General features: G+C 49.1%; 1 protein-coding gene across 3 annotated transcripts in view; it reads left to right on the top strand.

The window, feature by feature from the left end:
- The window catches only part of LOC133747187 (signal transducer and activator of transcription 5B), a 74737-nt gene that overhangs the window by 41572 nt on the left and 13900 nt on the right, over positions 1-19265 (top strand). The window contains exons 2-7 of one of the 3 annotated variants that reach the window (XM_062175444.1): positions 7902-8039; positions 12436-12532; positions 14105-14194; positions 15104-15278; positions 18339-18469; positions 18700-18851. In XM_062175444.1, the coding sequence (XP_062031428.1) occupies positions 7912-8039; positions 12436-12532; positions 14105-14194; positions 15104-15278; positions 18339-18469; positions 18700-18851 (773 nt within the window). In that variant the 5' untranslated portion in view covers positions 7902-7911. Of the gene's footprint in view, positions 1-7901; positions 8040-12435; positions 12593-14104; positions 14195-15103; positions 15279-18338; positions 18470-18699; positions 18852-19265 lie in introns of those variants that run through there. The other 2 variants (XM_062175443.1, XM_062175445.1) reach the window with 2 other exon arrangements.

Consider the following 19265-nt stretch of genomic DNA (forward strand, 5'->3'; position numbering starts at 1 on the left):
TAGAACCCGGTGTGCCGGCACCACAGGTGGAGGATTAGCCTATTGAGGCGGCACTGGCCTCGTAATTGTTATTTTAATTCGTTTCTCTACCTTATCGTTTCTGAAGGTTGTTTTTATTTTTAAGATGAATCAAAACATTCATTACTGGTCACTCACAAAGCAGTGTCATATATGAAAACCTCAAATTTCATTGTCTTTTGTACTTTAGTTGGAGTCAGATAGGGCCTTGGGAAGGCATAGGTAAAGGCAGCTCCCTGCTGGTATAATCTTGTCTGTGAGAGGAACACATCAGAATGGGTGTTTTCGTTCTTTTGGAGTTTGTGTGTGGCAAAGCCTTGTTGTTCCATCACCCTGCACTCTTCCCAGTTCTCAGCTGTGTCGCTCAGCGGTGAGGGGGCAGAACTCATGGAGTCTTCCCACCACCCTTCCGGTAGGTCTTGTCTATAGAAGGTCCCGTGCCCGTGAAATTAAGAAAAGGAATCCCATTTTTAGAAACAAAGGTAGAGTTTACCCTACAGGACTTTAGTTAAGGAGGAGGGTAGCCAGAGCTACCTGTGGCAGGTTGGCTTGGAAAAGAAGTTTATTGAATTCAGTTAAAACTGGAAATGGGGAGAAGGAAGCCTCTTTAGAAGTTTAAGGCAAAAGTAAGAATCTGCGCATGGAGAGAGCACTTACTGCGAGCCAGGCGCTGTTTTAAGTGCTGACACACCGAGCCTGTTCTTCCAGCAACCCCAAGAGAACTAAAAATTATTATTCCCACTCAGCAAGAAGAGAGCTGAAGCGCGGGGAGGTTAAAGAGGTTGAATTTTTGCAGAACTATCTCTAGTATTATCTCTAGAACTTTAACCCCACTTTAGAGAAATTGGTGCTGAGATGGGATGGAGAAATGGTAAAATGCTTTAAATTACAGACATGAATCCAGCAGAGTAAATCTTTTCGTACATTTTCTCCCCAACTCCCACCCCAGGCAAGAGTGCATTCACTCAGTTGACAGATGGGCCTGGGGGGGCCTTCTGATGTCAGGCACTATGCTTCCCCACCCCCCAGTTTGGCTATGCAAGACCTGAGCCACAGTGCTGTGTGGTTCCCGATTTCAACCTCAGTCTTCCCGAGAGAGTAACTTCTTTTTTTAAAAAGTTTATATTTTGGTTTTAAAAAGGTTATGTATTACTGGGACAAAATTATCCCCCAATGCCACCCATTGTGGTGATTTATTTATGTAGGAAACACTCATTTTTATGGTTTTCAGTAAGCGTGTGACATTGTGAGGCACTGACTTTGAAACTTTTACTGACAGGTGCCTGACGGCTTCTTGTTTAGGACTCTCAGTGAGGTCTGCGTCTCTGTAGATGCCCCGTGCTTGCGGGAAGCGCAGCCTCCATGCTCAGGGCTGCTGCAGGTGGTTTCTGGCATGCCTGTGAGAACAGCAGCTAAGCAGAGTTCAGCTAGTTATCTTTGGCCTAAAAATAAGATTGTGCATCCAGTTTCCAGGCTTAGAGAAGCCCTTGTGATGACTTACCAGAGATGCAAACCACTTCCCTTGTCAGACATCACGCAGCGAAGATGGAGCTGCCTGTCAGTCCGCAGAAGAGAGCGCCTGCGGAGGCAGAGCTGCAGCGCTGCTGCCAGTGTGGAGTCGCATTTGGTGGTGGATTGGTGCTTGGGAGAAGGGACAGGAAGCAGCTTAGACAGAGCGTAGACATAGTCCAATAGCGTGGTGAAGAGTTATGACACATATGAAAAACAGTGCGTAGATTCTAGGTCTTGTTCATATCAACTAGAACATAATTTTCCCCTAAAGTGGATATTGTAACTTGTTACATGATAATCTTGATAAGTCATCTCATATTCTATGTGTATATACTTCTTGGTTTAAAAGTAAAAATCTATACTGTTTGGTGTAGTTTTTTTTTTTTTTTTTTTAAGATTTATTTATTTACTTATTTGACAGGCAGAGCTACAGAGAGAAAGGTCTTCCATCAGCTGGTTCACTCCCCAAATGACCACAACAGCTAGGGCTAGGCCAGTTTGAAGCCAGGAGCTAGGAGCTTCTTCTAGGTCTCCCACGTGGGTGCAGGGGCCCAAGCACTGGGCCATCTTCTGCTGCTTTCCCAGGCGCATTAGCAGAAAGCTGGATTGGAAGTAGAGCAGCTGGGACTCAAACTGGTGCCCACGTGGGATGCCGGCGCCGCAGGCAGTGGCTTTACCTGCTACACCACAACGCTGGCCCCTTGAGCTACATTTTATATTTCTGACAAGTAGTAAACAAAATCTTGATATAGCAGAGCCCCTTTATGCAGTGAAAGTATACTGTATTTATCAAAATAAAGCAATTATCCCCTTATATTTGCAGCTATTATCCTCCAAATGGCATACTGCTTTAGAAAATAACTATTATGGCATGCTCATAATTAAAATAATAAAAAATTCTGAATAATTCTAAGAACTCAGCATTCTGCTTTGATAAAAACTAAGAACTAAGATAAAACTTAAGACAAAATAGTGTGGCATTTATATAGTAACCCTGTATGTGTGGCACACACACACACACACACACAAAGAGATCTTCCATCTGCTGGTTCACTACAAACGCCCACAATGCCCAGGGCAGGGCTGGGCTGAAGCCAGGAGCTGAGTACTCACTCTGTGTCCCCCATGTGGGTGGCAGGGACTGACTACTTGATCCATGACCTGCTGCCCCCCAGGGTGCCTGACAGCAGGAAGTTGGAGTTGGGAATGGAGCTAGGGCCAGAACCTCAGGCATTCTGACATGGGGTACAGGCATCCCAGCTAGCATGAATTATTGATCTGATTGTTTATTCATTGAGTAAATATTTCCTGACCACTTTTCTTAGGCAAGCCACTGCTTCAGGCTCCTGGGACACAATAGTGAATAATGTGCTTGTGTCTCCCACTGCTCTTTTTTTTTTTTTTTAAAGATTTATTTTATTTATTTGAAAGACAGTTACAGAGAGAGGTAGAGACAGGGAGAGAGGTCTTCCACCTGCTGGTTCACTCCCCAGATGGCTGCAATGGCCAGAGCTGCACTGATCCAAAGCCATGAGCCAGGAGCTTCTTCCCGGTTTTCCACGTGGGTGCAGGGGCCCAAGGATTTGGGCCATCTTATACTGCTTTCCCAGGCCATAGCAGAGAGCTGGATCGGAAGAGGAGCAGTCAGGACTAGAACCGGCGCCCATATCAGATGCTGGTGCTTTAGGCAGGGCTTTAACTCACTGCGCCACAGCGCTGGCCCCTCCCACTGCTCTGAGTTCAGTGCAGAACCAGACAAAATGAACAAAAACTGAAAGGAAAAGTTACAAACTGTGGCATAGGTTATTAAAGTACCAACAGACCATTATTATCATAGACTTCCAAATTGTAGAATTGTCATTGATCAATTAAATTGAAATTGTTTCTTTGTCATGTATGTTATTCTGATATCTTGTTCTGTCATAACTTTGGAAAGGCCTGATAGATTGAACTAAATTTTGTATATACATCTATTTATACAGCAGAAAGTTTACAATGTTTTGGCAGGTGTTTAGTCCAGCAGTTAGGACTCCAGTTAAGATGCCCAGTCTCTGGCCGGCGCCGTGGCTCAATAGGCTAATCCTCCGCCTTGCGGCGCCAGCACACCAGGTTCTAGTCCCGGTCGGGGCACTGGATTCTGTCCCGGTTGCCCCTCTTCCAGGCCAGCTCTCTGCTGTGGCCAGGGAGTGCAGTGGAGGATGGCCCAAGTGCTTGGGCCCTGCACCCCATGGGAGACCAGGAGAAGCACCTGGCTCCTGCCATCGGATCAGCGCAGTGCGCCGGCCGCAGCGCGCCTACCGCGGTGGCCATTGGAGGGTGAACTGGCGGCAAAGGAAGACCTTTCTCTCTGTCTCTCTCTCACTGTCCACTCTGCCTGTCAAAAATAAAAAATAAAAAAATAAAAAAAAAAAAGATGCCCAGTCTCCTGTCCAAGTGCCTGGGTTTGATGCCCTCCTCTGGCTTCTGATTCCAGCCTCCAGCTAATGCAAACCTTGAGTGGTTCTGCTCATGGCTCAAGAAAGTGGGTTCCTGGGCCAGCGCTGTGGCACAGTGGGTTAAAGCCCTGGCCTGAAGCACCAGCATCCCATATGGGCGCTGGTTCGAGTCCCGGCTGCTCCTCTTCTGATACAGCTCTCTGTTATGGCCTGGGAAAGCAGTAGAATATGGCCCAAATCCTTGGGCCCCTGCACCCATATGGGAGACCTGGAAGAAACTCCTGGCTCCTGGCCTCTCGGCCATCTGGGGAGTAAACCAGCAGATGGAAGACCTCTCTCTGTGTCTCTACCTCTCTCTGCAACTGTCTTTCAAATAAATAAGATAAATCTTCGGTTCCTGTCACCATATGGAAACCTGGAGTACATTTCTGGTTCCCAGTTTCAACCTAAGCCCAGTGCTGGCTGTTGTGGGCATTTGGGGACTGAATCAGTGGATAGGAGCTCTCGCTCTTACTCTGCCTCTCAAATAAATAAATCTGTTTGTAAAGAGAGAAGTAAAAAAAGTGGAGTAGCCAGGTCTCGAACTGGCACTGCAATATGGAATGCAGACATAGCATGGGGCAACTTAACCTGTAGTGACACAGTGCCAGCCCCAACAAAAAACTTTTTTAAAAGAAGATTTATTTATTTGAAAGGCAGAGTTACAGAGAGGCAGAGGGAGAGAGAGAGAGAGAGAGGAGATCGATCGATCTTCTATCCACTGGTTCACTCTCAAAATGGCTGTAACAGCTGGAGCTGGGCCAATCCAAAGCCAGGAGCTTCTTCCAGATCTCCTACACAGGTACAAGGGCCCAAGCACTTGGGCCATCCTGTACTGTTTTTCTAAACCATAGCAGAGAGCTGGATCAGAAATGGAGCATCCAGGACTTGAACCGGTGGCACCGCAGGAAAAGGCTTTACCTGCTACACCACAGCACCCACCCCCTAAATTACTTTTTAAAAGAGAAATTTACAGTGTTTATGTGCCAGGCACTATTTAAGGCCTGAGAGAAAGAGCAGTGAACAAAACACTGAATGTGTTCATGGTGATTTCACCCTAAAGAGAAGTCAGTCAAAAAATACATGATGATAGGGCTGGCTCAGCAGGTGGCTCAGCGGGTTAAGCTGCCACCTGCAGCACCAGCATCCCATGTGGGCACTGGTTCAAGTCCTGGCTGCTCCACTTCTGATCCAGATCCCTGCTAATGTGCCTAGGAAAGCAGTGGAAGATGGCCCAAGTGCTTGGGCCCCTGCATCCACGTGGGTGACCTGGAAGAAGCTCTTGACCCTTGCCTTAGGACTGGCCCTGCTCCAGCCATTGAGACCATTTGGGGAGTCAACCAGTGGTGTGAAGATCTCTCTCTTTCTCTCTCAACCTCTCCCTCTCTCTGTAACTCTGCCTTTCAAGTGAATAAATAAATCTTTTAAAAAAAATAAATCCACAAATACATGATGCATGTCAGGAAGTGATAAATAATAAGAAAAAAAGAGATTAAGAAGATAGAGTTGCCAGAACATTGTGTATTTGGGTGGACAGGAACAGAGTCTCTGATCAGGAAGGCTAAAGTTTTCCATCTTTCTTTTAGGACGATTCAGGTAATGAATGCTGGTGCAAGAGAATTTTTTATCTGTTGGTGTCCATTCCATATTCATTAAGAGAGCTCTGATGAGGTCCTAATTCTTTCCTATTATTTGGACTCTCTTCGTTCCTGCATCAGTCTTCCACAGACGTAAAGGCCTGCGCACCTTCATCCATCCATCCCTGTATCTTTCATCCAAAATCATGATTGGGTATCTGTTCTGATTTTCCAAAATCTTGAGATAAAAAAATGTATTATACAATCAGATGTCTTCCAGATGTTTGATTATAAAGTGGGATTGCTTCTAGAGAGAACTCTTTGGTCCAAGTCTTTTCTGGCATACTCACTATGAAATTTGATGTGTTTGGTTGATCTTAAGTGATCCTGGCCCTAATGCCTAAGAGCCCTAAATAAAATTGTACACCATTCAAATGTTCTATAGCATTGCACAAGCCTAAAATAGGTAACTGGCAACCACCCCACACACATTGTTGGCTAACTGACTTGTCCCATAAATAGCTCGGTGTTACAGGATCAGACAACTACAAGTAACATAGAAGAGAAAGGATTTGTTTCTTAACACACAGTGTTAAGTCTCTGGTCACACAGTGTGAGTCTCTGGTCATTAACAAAATCCAGATCCAGTTCCCTGGAGCCTAACTGTAGCATTCTTCTTAAGAGAATAGTGCAGATCGGCAAGCAGATAACCTTGTGTAGGATTCAAGAAAGCCCTGCCTTACACCAAATTCCACATTATGGAAAACAGTGTAGAGAAAGCTTCAGTTTTAGTTCCTTCAGTTACATAAAGTAACGTTGCTGCCCCAGCCTACTTCATCCCAGATCCTCTGCCAACTGAGTTACAAACTCTCAGGGGAGTCTGAGAAAGCATCCTGGTGGTTTTATAAAACTGTCTAAAATCAAGAGCCTGTTTCAAAAACCTATCCACTATTGGAATATAATGGTTCTTGTTTCTAATAGTTGGTATATGTTGTTTTTGTGCTATAGTTAAAGGGAACATTGCTTCATAAATTCCTTTGAAATAACTCAGAAGGTGGACCTTGGGGTGTTTTTGAGCTACATCCTGCCCTTTGTGAGCAGTGTGTTGGTGATGATCCACGGGGTTCAGTCCATGCTTTGGGAATCTCTGTTTTCTTTTATAGGGCTCCTTTCAAAATGGCAGTGTGTTTTCTACACTTCTTTTTTTATTTTTAGATTTATTTATTTATTTGAAAGGCAGAGTTACAGAGTCAGAGGCAGAGACAGAGAGAGAGAGAAAGAGAGCGAGAGACAAGTCTTCCATCTGTTGGTTCCCTCCCCAGATGGCTGACCACAATAGCCAGAGCTATGCTGATCCAAAGCCAGGAGCTTCTTGTGGGTCTCCCACATGGGTACAAGGGCCCAAGGACTTGGGCCATCTTTCACTGCTTTCCCAGGCCATAGCAGAGAGCTGGATCGGAAGAGGAGCAGCCGGGACTCGAACCAGCGCCCATGTGGGATGCCGGCACTGCAGGCAGCAGCTTTACCTGCTACGCCACAGCACCAGCCCCTTCTACATTTCTTAAAGCCAGGATACCAAATGTTCAACATGTAATTTTTGACAAGTCCCTCTGGTAGTTGTGTAATTACTATTGAATACTGCTGACCAGTGCTGGTGGTTTTGAACAGAAGACCATGACTGTGATATCAAAGTCCTTTCCCTGATGTGATTTTGTCCCTCAGCCCATTTTAAGGTCAGAACCTCATGGGCCCCATCGTGTACCATTCCACAGCCACACTGAATGTCTGCATTTTGAAAACATTTAAAGCTAAAATTCAGTTCAAGAATACTTATCTTGAGTCTACCATAAGTATTTACTTTTGTAACCCATGTGATGATTTACTCCATACTCCAGTGTGTTTAGAAGGAGCATTTCAGGGCCGGCATTGTGGCTTGGCGGGTAAAGCCGCTGCCTGCGGTGCCGGCATCCCATATAGGCGCCAGTTCGTGTCCTGGCTGGTCCACTTCTGATCCAGCTCTCTGCTATGGCCTAAGAAAGCAGTAGACTATGGCCCAAGGCCTTGGGCCCCTGCACCCATGTGGGAGACCCAGAAGAAGCTCCTGGATCCTGGCTTTGGATTGGTGCAGCTCTGGCCATTGCGGCTATTTGGGTAGTGAACCAACAGATGGAAGACCTTTCTCTCTCTCTCTGCCTCTCCTCTCTGTGTGTAACTCTGACTTTCAAATAAATAAATAAATCTTAAATAAATAAATAAATAAATAAATAAAGCAAGCAAGCAGCATTTCAATACTCCCAACCATGGACTGTTTTCCCAACAGGTTATAAGCCATGGCTGTGTGGATACAAGCCCAGCAGCTGCAAGGAGATGCCCTTCACCAGATGCAAGCGCTGTACGGCCAGCACTTCCCCATCGAGGTGCGCCACTACCTGTCTCAGTGGATTGAAAGCCAAGCCTGGTAGGTGGACAGTTTTCCACATCATATGTTGTGAGGCACAAAAGTATTGAAGTTGGACTAGAAAAATGTCACGATGGAGACTGTAAAAATTGTCATAAAAAATGTTTGATGTGATCTATGACAATGTATTTAACCCCATCTTAGATTTAGGGAGAGGGAATAAATTTTGGGATTCGTAAAGCAAGTTTTGCTCCATTAAATAGTAAATACTGGCTGAAAGTATTAAGCTATTGCTGTTAAGAAAGCAGTCAAGGAACTGGTGCTGTGGGAAAAGCTGCCACCTGCAGTGCTGGCATCCCATATGGGCACCAGTTTGTGTCCTGGCTGCTCCACTTCCGATCCAGCTCTCTGCTATGGCCTAAGAAAGCAGTAGAAGATGGCCCAAGTGCTTGGGCCCCTGCACCCTCATGGGAGACCCAGAAGAAGCTCCTGGTTCCTGGCTTTGAATTGGCACATCTCTGGCTGTTGCAGCCATCTGGGGAGTGAACCAGCAGATGAAAGACTTTCTCTCCTCTCTCTCTCTCTCTCTCTCTCTCTCTCTCTCTCTCTGCCTCTCTGTAACTCTGCCTTTCAAATAAATTAATAAATTTTTAAAAATATATATTCTTGGCCGGCGCCGTGGCTTAACAGGCTAATCCTCCGCCTTGCGGCGCTGGCACACCAGGTTCTAGTCCTGGTTGGGGCGCCGGATTCTATCCTGGTTGCCCCTCTTCCAGGCCAGCTCTCTGCTGTGGCCCGGGAAGGCAGTGGAGGATGGCCCAAGTGCTTGGGCCCTGTACCCGCATGGGAGACCAGGAGAAGCACCTGGCTCCTGGTTCGGATCAGCGAGATGCGCTGGCCGCAGCGGCCATTGGAGGGTGAACCAATGGCAAAAAGGAAGACCTTTCTCTCTGTCTCTCTCTCTCTCGCTATCCACTCTGCCTGTCTATATATATATATATATATATATATATATATATATATATATATATTCTTGTAGAATTAGTATACAATGCAGTTAGTTGACAACACAGGTTGTTAAAAAATTTTTTTTTCTCAATAGAGACAAAGAAACAGAGATTTTCCCTTTGTTGGTTCACTCCCCAAGTGCTGGGGTTGGGCCAGGCCAAAGCTGATCCAGGAATTCAATCCAGTTCTCCCATGTCCTTGAGCCATGACCTGCTGACTCCCAGGGTGTGTGTTAACAGGAAGCTGGAATTGGAAGCAGAGCCAGGACTGGAACCCAGGCTCCCCAATACGAGATGCAGGCAAACCACACAACTCTTGTTTACTGTGCCAAATGCCCACCCCGGCACAGCTCTTTAACTGACAGCATTGCTTCACACGCAGCAGCAGGTTGTGCTGTGTTCTGCTCAGGGCCAGGGAGCTTGTTGGTTGGCTGTAGTCTGACATATTCCTTAGATAAATAAATACTTACGGCCTGCATTGCGGTGGCCCTGGGTCCTCTGACAGCCCCCAAGAAGCCATCATCGATGCTGCTGTTTGGCTGTAACCTGTTGGTGGTGTTGCTTTGAATAAACGCAATTGCATGTTAGTAACAGATTTCTATTCAGAAAGTGGAAAGCATCAAAGGAAGGCAATTTTCTAAGCAATTAAAACACTCTCAGCTTCGTATAATTAAGTGAGAAAAAAATGAGCTAAATATGAGAATGTCAAGTGTACCTTGTTTAATGCTTTTCCACTTCCTTCTCATTTTCTTTTCTGTTTAAATGACTTAGAAAAACCTCAGTAAGAAGTTTCTGTTGATTTAAAATTAACAAGGTTTCCATATAGTTTTCTCACAGAATGAGTATTAAATGACTTGTGTTGATATTAAGGAAAACCTAAGTTTTATTTATTTTTGTTTTTCTTAAGAATATATAGAATTTGGGGCAAGCATTGCGGCATAGCAGGTTAAGCCTCCACTTGCAATGCCCACATCCCATATCAGAGTGTCTGGCTCAAGTCCTGGGTACTCCATGCTTCCAATTCAGCTTCCTGTTAATGCGCCTGGGAGGCAGCAGATGATGGCCCAAGTACTTGGGTCTCTGCCACCCACATGGGAGACCAAAATGGAGTTCCTGGCTCCCAGCTTCTATCTGGCCTAGCCCTGGCTGTTGTGGGTATTTGGGAAGTGAAGCAGCAGATGGAAGATTTCTTTCTCTCTCTCTCTCTCTCTCTCTCTCTCTCTCTCTCTGCCTTTTAAATAAATAAATCCTTTAAAATATATATAGTAGCCCATGTTGCGGTGCAGCCGCTTGTGACACCAACATGCCATATCGGTGCACTGATTCAAGTGCCAGCTGCTCCACTTCTGCCCCAACTTCCTGCCAGTGCACCTTGGAAATCAGTGGAAGATGGCCCAAGTGCTGTCACCTGCCATTCAGGAGACCAGGATGGATCCTGGCTGCTGGCTTCTACCTGGCCTAGATCCGACTCTTGGGACCATCTGGGGGGTGAATCAGAGGTATAAGATCTCTCGCTCTCTCTCTGCCTTTCAAATCAATCTTTTTAAAAAAGAATACAAAGATTTTAATAAAAACTGTCAGTTCTTCATGCTAAAGCTGTCTTAAACAAGTCACTTTTATTATCAGCAGAGAATCAGGTTTTCCAGTGATGAACCAGTGCTTGCCCGAGTTTCTTCCACAGGCTGGACCTCTCATGAGAGGGCTCTCCAGCAAGGGGCATTGCCTGGCAACAGAGGTGCAGGGCTGCACCTGTTTCCTTCCAGGCTCTTATTTAATCCGAATCTTATTTACTGCACAGAGCGTGTGTGTTTACAGTTTGGCTTTCTTTATTGCCTTCTCCAGGAATAGGCTAGGGTGTTCTCTTTGATGAAGTACGGTATCAATGTCCTGGCACACCTGTTTGTGCTTCCACTTGCACTGAGTTACTGACTAACTTCAGGGGTTTAAAGATGACAGCACCTTGTAGCTGCCACTAGATCTCTTTGGCCCCAGACCTGGACAACAGTAATTAAATGTTACTTCTGCCTGACCACTGTTTGGTGTCTTCAGATAGCTAGCAATACAGTACTGCCCCATAGCAACTGTTTCCTCAGTTGCAGAAAGAAAGAAGGGTGGGGGAAGGCGGCTGTCTCACCTGTCCCCAGTTAAATGGCTCTGAACTAACACGGAGTCCGTCACTGGAAACGTCAGCATGGCCTGCAGGTCCCAGTCTGCCACGTCCGACCCGTGCAAACTCCTGCAGGCACCTTCTGCCTTAGTGTCTCATGTCCAGAACTCCTTAGAAGTAGCAATGACTGCTGTCTCCCCTGTCTCTGCTTAAGAAATACTCTATAAAATTAGCAATAGAGATGTCTAACTCATCGAGTCTGGAAAGGACACGTAGAACAGTCCTGACCTTGTGCCCTTTGTACACCCTTGTGGGATAACTATAAATAGGAAATTATCAGAGTACTTATTTCCTTCAGTGTGCACAAAGCACTTTCCCTTTCCCTTCATTTCTCAGAGCAGATAGCACAAGCACCGGAGCAAGCCAGCCACAAGAAGGAGAAAGGGCAGTGTGTTGTTCCTATAGCATGCAGTCCAACTCAGGGAATTAGCAGATTATGAAGCAGCATTGGGTCACTCTGTGTTGGGCTCGTCCTTTTAAAAAAAAAATTTTATTTATTTATTTGAAAGGGAAAGTTGTAGAGAGGCAAAGGCAGAGAGAAAGAGAGAAAGGTCTTTCAGGGGCCGGCGCCGTGGCTCACTTGGTTAATCCTCTGCCTGTGGTGCCGGCATCCCATATGGGCACCAGGTTCTAGTCCTGGTTGTTCCTCTTCCAGTCCAGCTCTGCTGTGGCCTGGGAGTGCAGTGGAGGATGGCCCAAGTGCTTGGGCCCTGCACCCGCATGGGAGACCAGGAAGAAGCACCTGGCTCCTGGCTTCAGATCAGCACAGCACTGGCTGTGGCGGCCATTTAGGGGGTGAACCAACGGAAGGAAGACCTTTCTCTCTCTCTCTCTAACTCTGACTTTCAAAAAAATAAGTAAATCTTAAAAAAAAAGAAAGAAAAGAAAAGTCTTTCATCTACTGGTTCACTCCCCAATTGGCTGCATCAGCTGGAGCTGCATCAATCTGAAGACAGGAGCCAGGAGCTTCTTCTGGGTCTCTCACACAGGTGCAGGGGCCCAAGGACTTGGGCCATCTTCTGCTGCTTTCCTAGGCCGCAGCAGAGAGCTGATCAGAAGTGGAGCAGCCAGGACTCAAACCAGCACTCATGGGATGCCAGCACTGCAGGCTGCAGCTTTACCCACTACGCCACAGCGCCAGCCCCAGGCTCTTTCTTAAAATTTGCAGGGAGCATAAAGAAGAAATCACTTTAATCAGAGGAAACGTGTGATATGTTGAGGCTGCATTTGTACAGGCTCATGTGCATGTATGTATACAGATCATGTAATTTTTTTCCCCTAGGGACTCAATAGATCTTGATAATCCACAGGAGAATATTAAGGCCACCCAGCTCCTGGAGGGCCTGGTGCAAGAGCTGCAGAAGAAGGCGGAGCATCAGGTGGGGGAAGATGGGTTTTTACTGAAGATCAAGCTGGGCCACTATGCCACCCAGCTCCAGGTGGGTGTGAACGCTGGGCCACACTCAGAGCTCTCCCTCAGAAGGGCTTTCCCCCTGTTTAGTCCTTCCTGGAGAGACTTGGGATGCCTCCTTCCACCCAGCTCTGTTGAGGTTGCATGCACTAGGTTCTGTTACAAGCACTAGTTACTGATTATTAGGTTTTCTATGGCCCTGTAAAAAGAATTTTCAAAAGAATTTGAAATTTATATAAAATTGCAAAAATAATACAAAAACCCCTAGGAAAGCCAGATTTACTCATTAACACTAAATCATATTCTTGCTTTCTCTGCATACACAGGCATACACTTTTTTAGTCATTTGATAGTAAATTGCATACGTTGTTTGCCTTCACCCATGAGTACTTCTTTGTGCACTTTCTAAGACTATAAGCCTTCTCTTACTGGATTATAATACCATTATCAGCTTCAGGAAATTTGATATTGATAAAATAGGTAATCATTTGTCTATGCTTCCATTTGGACAACTGACTCAAAAATATCCTCCAGGGCAGCCAGTTCAAGGTCACATACAAGGGTCCTTCAAAAAGCTCATGGAAAAATTGAACGAAAAGATAAGTTTAGGGGCCAGCATTGTGGCGTAATGGGTTGGGCCACCAGCTGCAATGCCAGCATCCCATGTGGGTGTCAGTTTGAGTCCTAGCTCTCTACTTTCAATCCAGCTCCCTGTTGGTGTGCCCGGGAAGGCAGTGGAGGATGGCCCAAGTCACTGAGCCCCTGTACCCATGTGGAAGACCCGAATGGGACTCCTAGCTCCTGGCTTAGGCCTGGCCCAGTCCTGGCCATTGTGACCATTTGGGGAGTGAACCAGCAGATGGAAGACCTCTCTCGCTCTCTTGCTCTCTTTGTAACTCTTTCAAATAAATAAATCTTAAAAAAAAAAAAAAACAAAACTTTTCTATTCTGCTTCTAAGAATATTGCCCTAGAGGCTGGCGCCACAACTCACTAGGCTAATCCTCCGCCTGCGGCGCCAGAACCCCGGGTTCTAATCCCAGTCGGGGCTCCGGATTCTGTCCCGGTTGCTCTTCTTCCAGTCCAGCTCTCTGCTGTAGCCTGGGAGGGCAGTGGAGGATGGCCCAAGTGCTTGGGCCCTGCACCCGCATGGGAGACCAGGAGGAAGTACCTGGCTCCTGGCTTCAGATCAGTGCAGCGCACCAGCCGTAGTGGCCATTTGCGGGGTGAACCAACGGAAGGAAGACCTTTCTCTCTCTCTCTCACTGTCACTCTGCCTGTCAAAAAAAAAAAAAAAAGAATATTGCCCTAGTACTTTAGGCACATTAAGATGCAACAAATAAAATAATATTTCCTTTTTGCTGTCATTAGGTTTTCTTCGATGCACTGTCTTGTTCCTATTGGTATGGGGGGTTGGTACCATTTCCTATGATTATGCCTTCATGGCTCCAGGAATCTTCTTTGTCGTAAGAGCTCAAAGACAGGGTTAGGCCCCATAGTGTGCAGTGGATCAAGGTGATGTCTGCTCTTGGATTCTTCCAGAACACGTACGACCGCTGTCCCATGGAGCTGGTGCGCTGCATCCGGCACATTCTGTACAATGAACAGAGGCTGGTCCGGGAAGCCAACAATGTGAGTGTCGCCTGGGGGTGGGGGAGGAGCTGGGAGGGCCTTTCAGTCCCACCTATCTCTGGACTCAACTTTGTCAAGGTGACTCGGCATACATCTACTGGCATATTTTTTAAAGAGATGTACTCTTAATTGATTTATATAACTTTGTTGTGGTCCAGCAGGTTAAGCTGCCACTTGCAACACCATATTGGAGTGCCCGTTCAAGTCCAGCTTCCTGTTAATGCTCTTGGGAAGGCAGCAGATAATGGCCCAAGTGCTTGGTGTCCTCATCCATGTAGGCGACCCAGTTCTTGGCTTCTGCCTTGTCCAGCCTTGGCTGTCTGAGCCCTATAGCATGTGAACCAGCAGATCAAAGATGTGTTTCTTTTCTTGTCTCTCCCTCTCTGTCATTCTGCCTTTCAAAAATAAATAATCTTTTTTAAAGAAAAAGAATATCTTGAGTGAGGACACAGACAATGGCACACAGCACTGCTGCTCGCCATGTCCCTGGCATTAGCATAGTACTTGGCATTGGGTCAGTGAATTGGTTGGAATGGGAGTCGTCATCATCATCACTAGGAAAACCCAGATGACACCAGGAACGTGTTGAATTCTAGTCTGTCTGAAGGGAATCAGATGAACCCTGCTTGGAATGGGATACTCTGGTAGAGGCCAGATCTGAAATAAAAGTTTCTCCTGAGCTCTGTGAATGTGCCGTGTTCAGGCGGGTCACATGTATCACCACTGTCCCCACTCCACCCCAGTTCTCACAGATGTTTGTGATTCGTGCAACTCAGAATTACTTTTTTTTTTTTTTTTTTTTTTGAGGTCTCAGGCCAGTGGTAGAAGCTGGCATTGCCTTTTTCTAGGGATGAAGGCCTAGGCTTTCTCCCATCACACTGGTCTGTACTTTCCTGGGTCTGTCTCCAGGGTAGTTCTCCCGCTGGGACCCTGGCCGACGCCATGTCCCAGAAGCACCTTCAGATCAACCAGACGTTCGAGGAGCTGCGGCTGGTCACGCAGGACACGGAGAACGAGCTGAAGAAGCTGCAGCAGACTCAGGAGTACTTCATCATCCAGTACCAGGAGAGCCTGAGGATCCAAGGTGAGGCCGGGCGGCCGCCGCGCACATCCCCAGGGTGGGAGTAAGGACTGGAAAGCAGGGCAGGCTGCATCGGAGGGGGGCCTGTTCTCTACCCACAAGGCATCTGTTTTAATCACTGGCATCGAAGAGAGTGCTGGGAGGAAGAGAGGCTTTGGAAAGTGAGAATGTGAGGTCTCAAGCAGAACCCCCATACCGGGAAGCCGTAGACAGTGGGGGAAGCTGCCACCTCTTGCTGGAAGAGCACACAGTCTAAGGAAGCAGCACCAGACATAATATTTTCATATAGAATAGGCATTTTATAAACCTAGCTTTTATGATATGATCAATGGGAAATGAATAATGATGTGTTAAGAAGAAAGCTTTTTCAGCAGGGAAAGCTCAAGGTTCAAGGAGCTCTGCTTGCGAGAAACAGCTTTGGACATTCTGTGCCGTGCTTTCCTGAGTGGCCCTCCTGCACACCAGGGAGTCCTTAAACTAGGAGACACAGCTCTCCTGGCCTGGTGTGCATCCTGCTTGAAACTGTAGAGCCCACCAGCGCCCCCTCTTGACCCCATAGGAATTAGACAGTTTGAGATTAGACAGTGTCCCCTACTGCTTGCTTGCCTGGCTGCCCTACTTCCCATCCAGCTCCCTGCTAATGTGCCTGGGAAAGCAGCAGAAGATGGCCCAGGTAGTTAGGCCCCTGCCACCCACATGGGAGACCTGGAAGAAACTCCTGGATCCCGAGTTAAGCCTGCCCTAGCCTTGGCCGTTGTGGCCACTTGGGGGGTAAACCAGTGGATGGAAGATCTCTCTCTCTCTCTCTCTCTCTTCTTCTCTCCCTCCCTCCCTCCTTTTCCTTCCTCTCTCCCCCCCGCCCCGTATCTGCCTTTAAAATAACTAAATAAATATTTTTTAAAAATCAGGTTGTAGCCTAAATCCTAAAATTTAAAAAAAAAAAAAAAAAAAAAAAGATCTCAGAGAAGCCGTGACCCAGCCAATCAGCCCATACAAACACCAACATAGCGCACAGCATGCGTATTCCTCTAACACATGAACGTGGGCTCCGTATAGGTGTGGGATTGCAAATTTACTCCCTGTCCCACTAGACAATACATTTTTTAAAAAAAAAACTGATACAATTATTTATTTGAAAGGCAGAAAAATCATTCTTCCATCTGCTGGTTCACTCCACAGATGTCAGCAACAATTAGGGCTGAGCCAGGCTGAAGCCAGGAGCTCCAGCTGAGTTTTCCACGTGGGTAGCAGGGGCACAGCTGCCTCCCCAGGTACACGTTAGCAGGGGACTGGATTATAAGCAAAGCTGTACTCCAACATGAGATGCTGACTCCCAGGCAGCAGCTCACCCACTGCACCACAATAGATGAATAGGCCCCCAGACTACATCACACCGTGAGACATCGTCGGTACTGAGCCGGTTTTTAGCGGGCAGGAAGATTCTAGCATGTCTTCCTCCCATTGGAACCAGGCCCACACCGACTCCAGAAAAGCACGGCTCCTTCCTGGGGCAGGACCAGCAGAGTTCATGTCATGTCCGCAAGAGTCCTGTGACCGTTGACGCCATTTGCGGTCCCGAACCTGGGTTTTCTGTTCCCGAGGACGGGTTAGGCCTGGAGTGGAGTCTGGGTTTGTTCCCTCGGGGCAGTGTGTGTTCAGCCTCGTTTATCTGCCTCCCCCATGAGAGGCACAGCTGTGCCCGTGTGTGCCCCCCAGGCAGCCCGGCAGTTGCCTCAGGTCTCCCTGGCCTCTTCCAGAAGTTTCTGCCAATCGCCAGGAGACAGCTAAGTGGGTCACTGCGCAGTGTCCACGCCCCACAGTTGGAACCCGATTTCTGAGTTGCAGCTGTGGGCTGCTGGCTGGCTGAGTGGCTTTGGTCCGTCCCAGCTTGTGTGTTCCATGAGGCAGGACGAGGTCCGTGTGACATGGCCCTCAGAGGCCACCAGGAGCTCCTGAGGCTCTGGGAGGGAGGCGTCCCCTGTGATCAGGGCGGCTGCCCTGGGGTGGGGGGGGCTCCCCACAGGGGAGGGCGTGCAGGAGGCTTTACCTGGGCAAATGTTGATTTCTGAGCCAGGTTGGAGACCCACAGGTGTTCCTTGTTCTCCCGTTTCTCCTCCCCTGGGTCTGAGGGTTTCATCACAGCCATTTTGAATGGGGTCATGAGGCCTCACTCCTGCCCTGTTCCCACCCTGGGGGAGGGTCCTCCAGCGAGCGTGGAGAGCAGCTGAGCCCCTTTCCCAAGGAGATCTCCTATTGCCAGCAGGCCTGGGTGCAGGGTGTCTCCGCCTTTGCTGTCTGTCTCACCTGGTGGTGGGCGGAGCTGACGGGGACACGCCCTGGACAGCCAACTGGGCTCCTTGCAGCACCCCGGGACTCCTCCTCCTGTGCCGAGAGACCCAGCCTGTGCTCAGGAGATGAGACCAAGCTGGGGCGCGGGGCCTCCCAGGAGGCCTCCCCTGTGAGGTGGGGGCTGGGCTCTGCTTGTCCCTGTCACCTGGCCACTGCTGTCCTTTCTCCCGTCCACCGAGAACGAATCTGCCCGGAACTTAGGCGGGCCAGGCAGTTTCTTGAGTATTTTCTGTATCATGAGATAGTTCATCTCCACAGCAACCCACTGAGGCAGGTACCAGGAGTCTCCATTTCCCACATGGGGAAACTGAGGCACAGGAGGCCCAACTGCTTGCCCAAGTACAGCCAGCTAGTGAACGCTGGGGCTCACTTCCAACTCTAGGCCGGTCCAGGCCAGCATCCCGCTGAGGAGGGCTGGGCAGCCGGCCACATAGGGAGCGGGAAGGCCACACAGGGGTCCCCTCAGGCGTGCTCCGAGTGCCCACCCCTCACCCCCAGAGGAGAACCCATCAGGAGCCTGTTGAGCGGAGGCAGGCGCTGCCTTCTAGGGAGCCCGTTCAGCTCCGGCACCCAGGGCTGGCAGGAGCCCTGACCTGCTGCTGCTGGGAGGTATGGCCTTTGAGGGGCTGGCCCCAGGCCAGTTGAGTGGAGTCTGGGGGCTTCGTGCTGAACACTGGGAGGTGATGGCCATGGGTGTCGTGTCGCCTCCTCTAGCTCAGTTTGCCCAGCTGGCCCAGCTGAACCCCCAGGAGCGGCTGAGCAGGGAGACGACCCTGCAGCAGAAGCAGGTGTCCCTGGAGGCCTGGCTGCAGCGCGAGGCCCAGACACTGCAGCAGTACCGCGTGGTGAGTGGCTCTGCGCCCCTCTGCACCCGGGCTGGAGCACCGCGGCGGGGTCTCCGGGAGCCAGATGGGGGAGGGACCCAGGACGGGAGCAGGAGGCCAGATCCTTCTTCCTTGGGGGGGGCACAGGTCTGAAGAGGGGGGCCTGGGCTCGTGCCAGGCCCTGCATTTCAGGGGGTCCCGTCTGGGCCATCGTCTGGGAGCCCAGCAGGGCTGCTGTCCACCCCCTGCAGGAGCTGGCCGAGAAGCACCAGAAGACCCTGCAACTGCTGCGGAAGCAGCAGACGATCATCCTGGACGACGAGCTGATCCAGTGGAAGCGGCGGCAGCAGCTGGCCGGCAACGGAGGGCCCCCCGAGGGCAGCCTGGACGTGCTGCAGTCCTGGTGAGCGCGGGGAGGCGGCGGGCGGGGCCGGGGGCCAGGGCCGTGCTGGTCGAGCCAGCTGCGTCTTCTGCCTCCTGCCTTGGCCCATGCTGCAAGCCCCCTCTGTCGAGGCCAGCTGGTGTTTCCCCAGGGGTCTATTCCTTTTGCAGACTTCAGTCCCCTACCCTGTGCCCCAACCCCAACCCCCAACCCCTGGCGAGGGCAGCCTGTGGAGGTGGGGCTGGGCCGGGTGTGCAGAGGATCCTTGATCCTTGGGCTGCTTGGGTCCAAGCTGAGACCGCCCTGCCCCTCCTGGCTTCTCTGTGCTTCTAGAAGGCAGGCGGCCTGCTCTGCCCTAAGGGAGGAGCGGTTAGGCCCCCACCCCCTGGGGGTGGAGCCGGGTCCTGGGGATGGGGTCCCCAGACTGGAGCCTCC

This window comes from Lepus europaeus, chromosome 18, assembly GCF_033115175.1.
Source record: "Lepus europaeus isolate LE1 chromosome 18, mLepTim1.pri, whole genome shotgun sequence".
Taxonomy (NCBI): domain Eukaryota; kingdom Metazoa; phylum Chordata; class Mammalia; order Lagomorpha; family Leporidae; genus Lepus; species Lepus europaeus.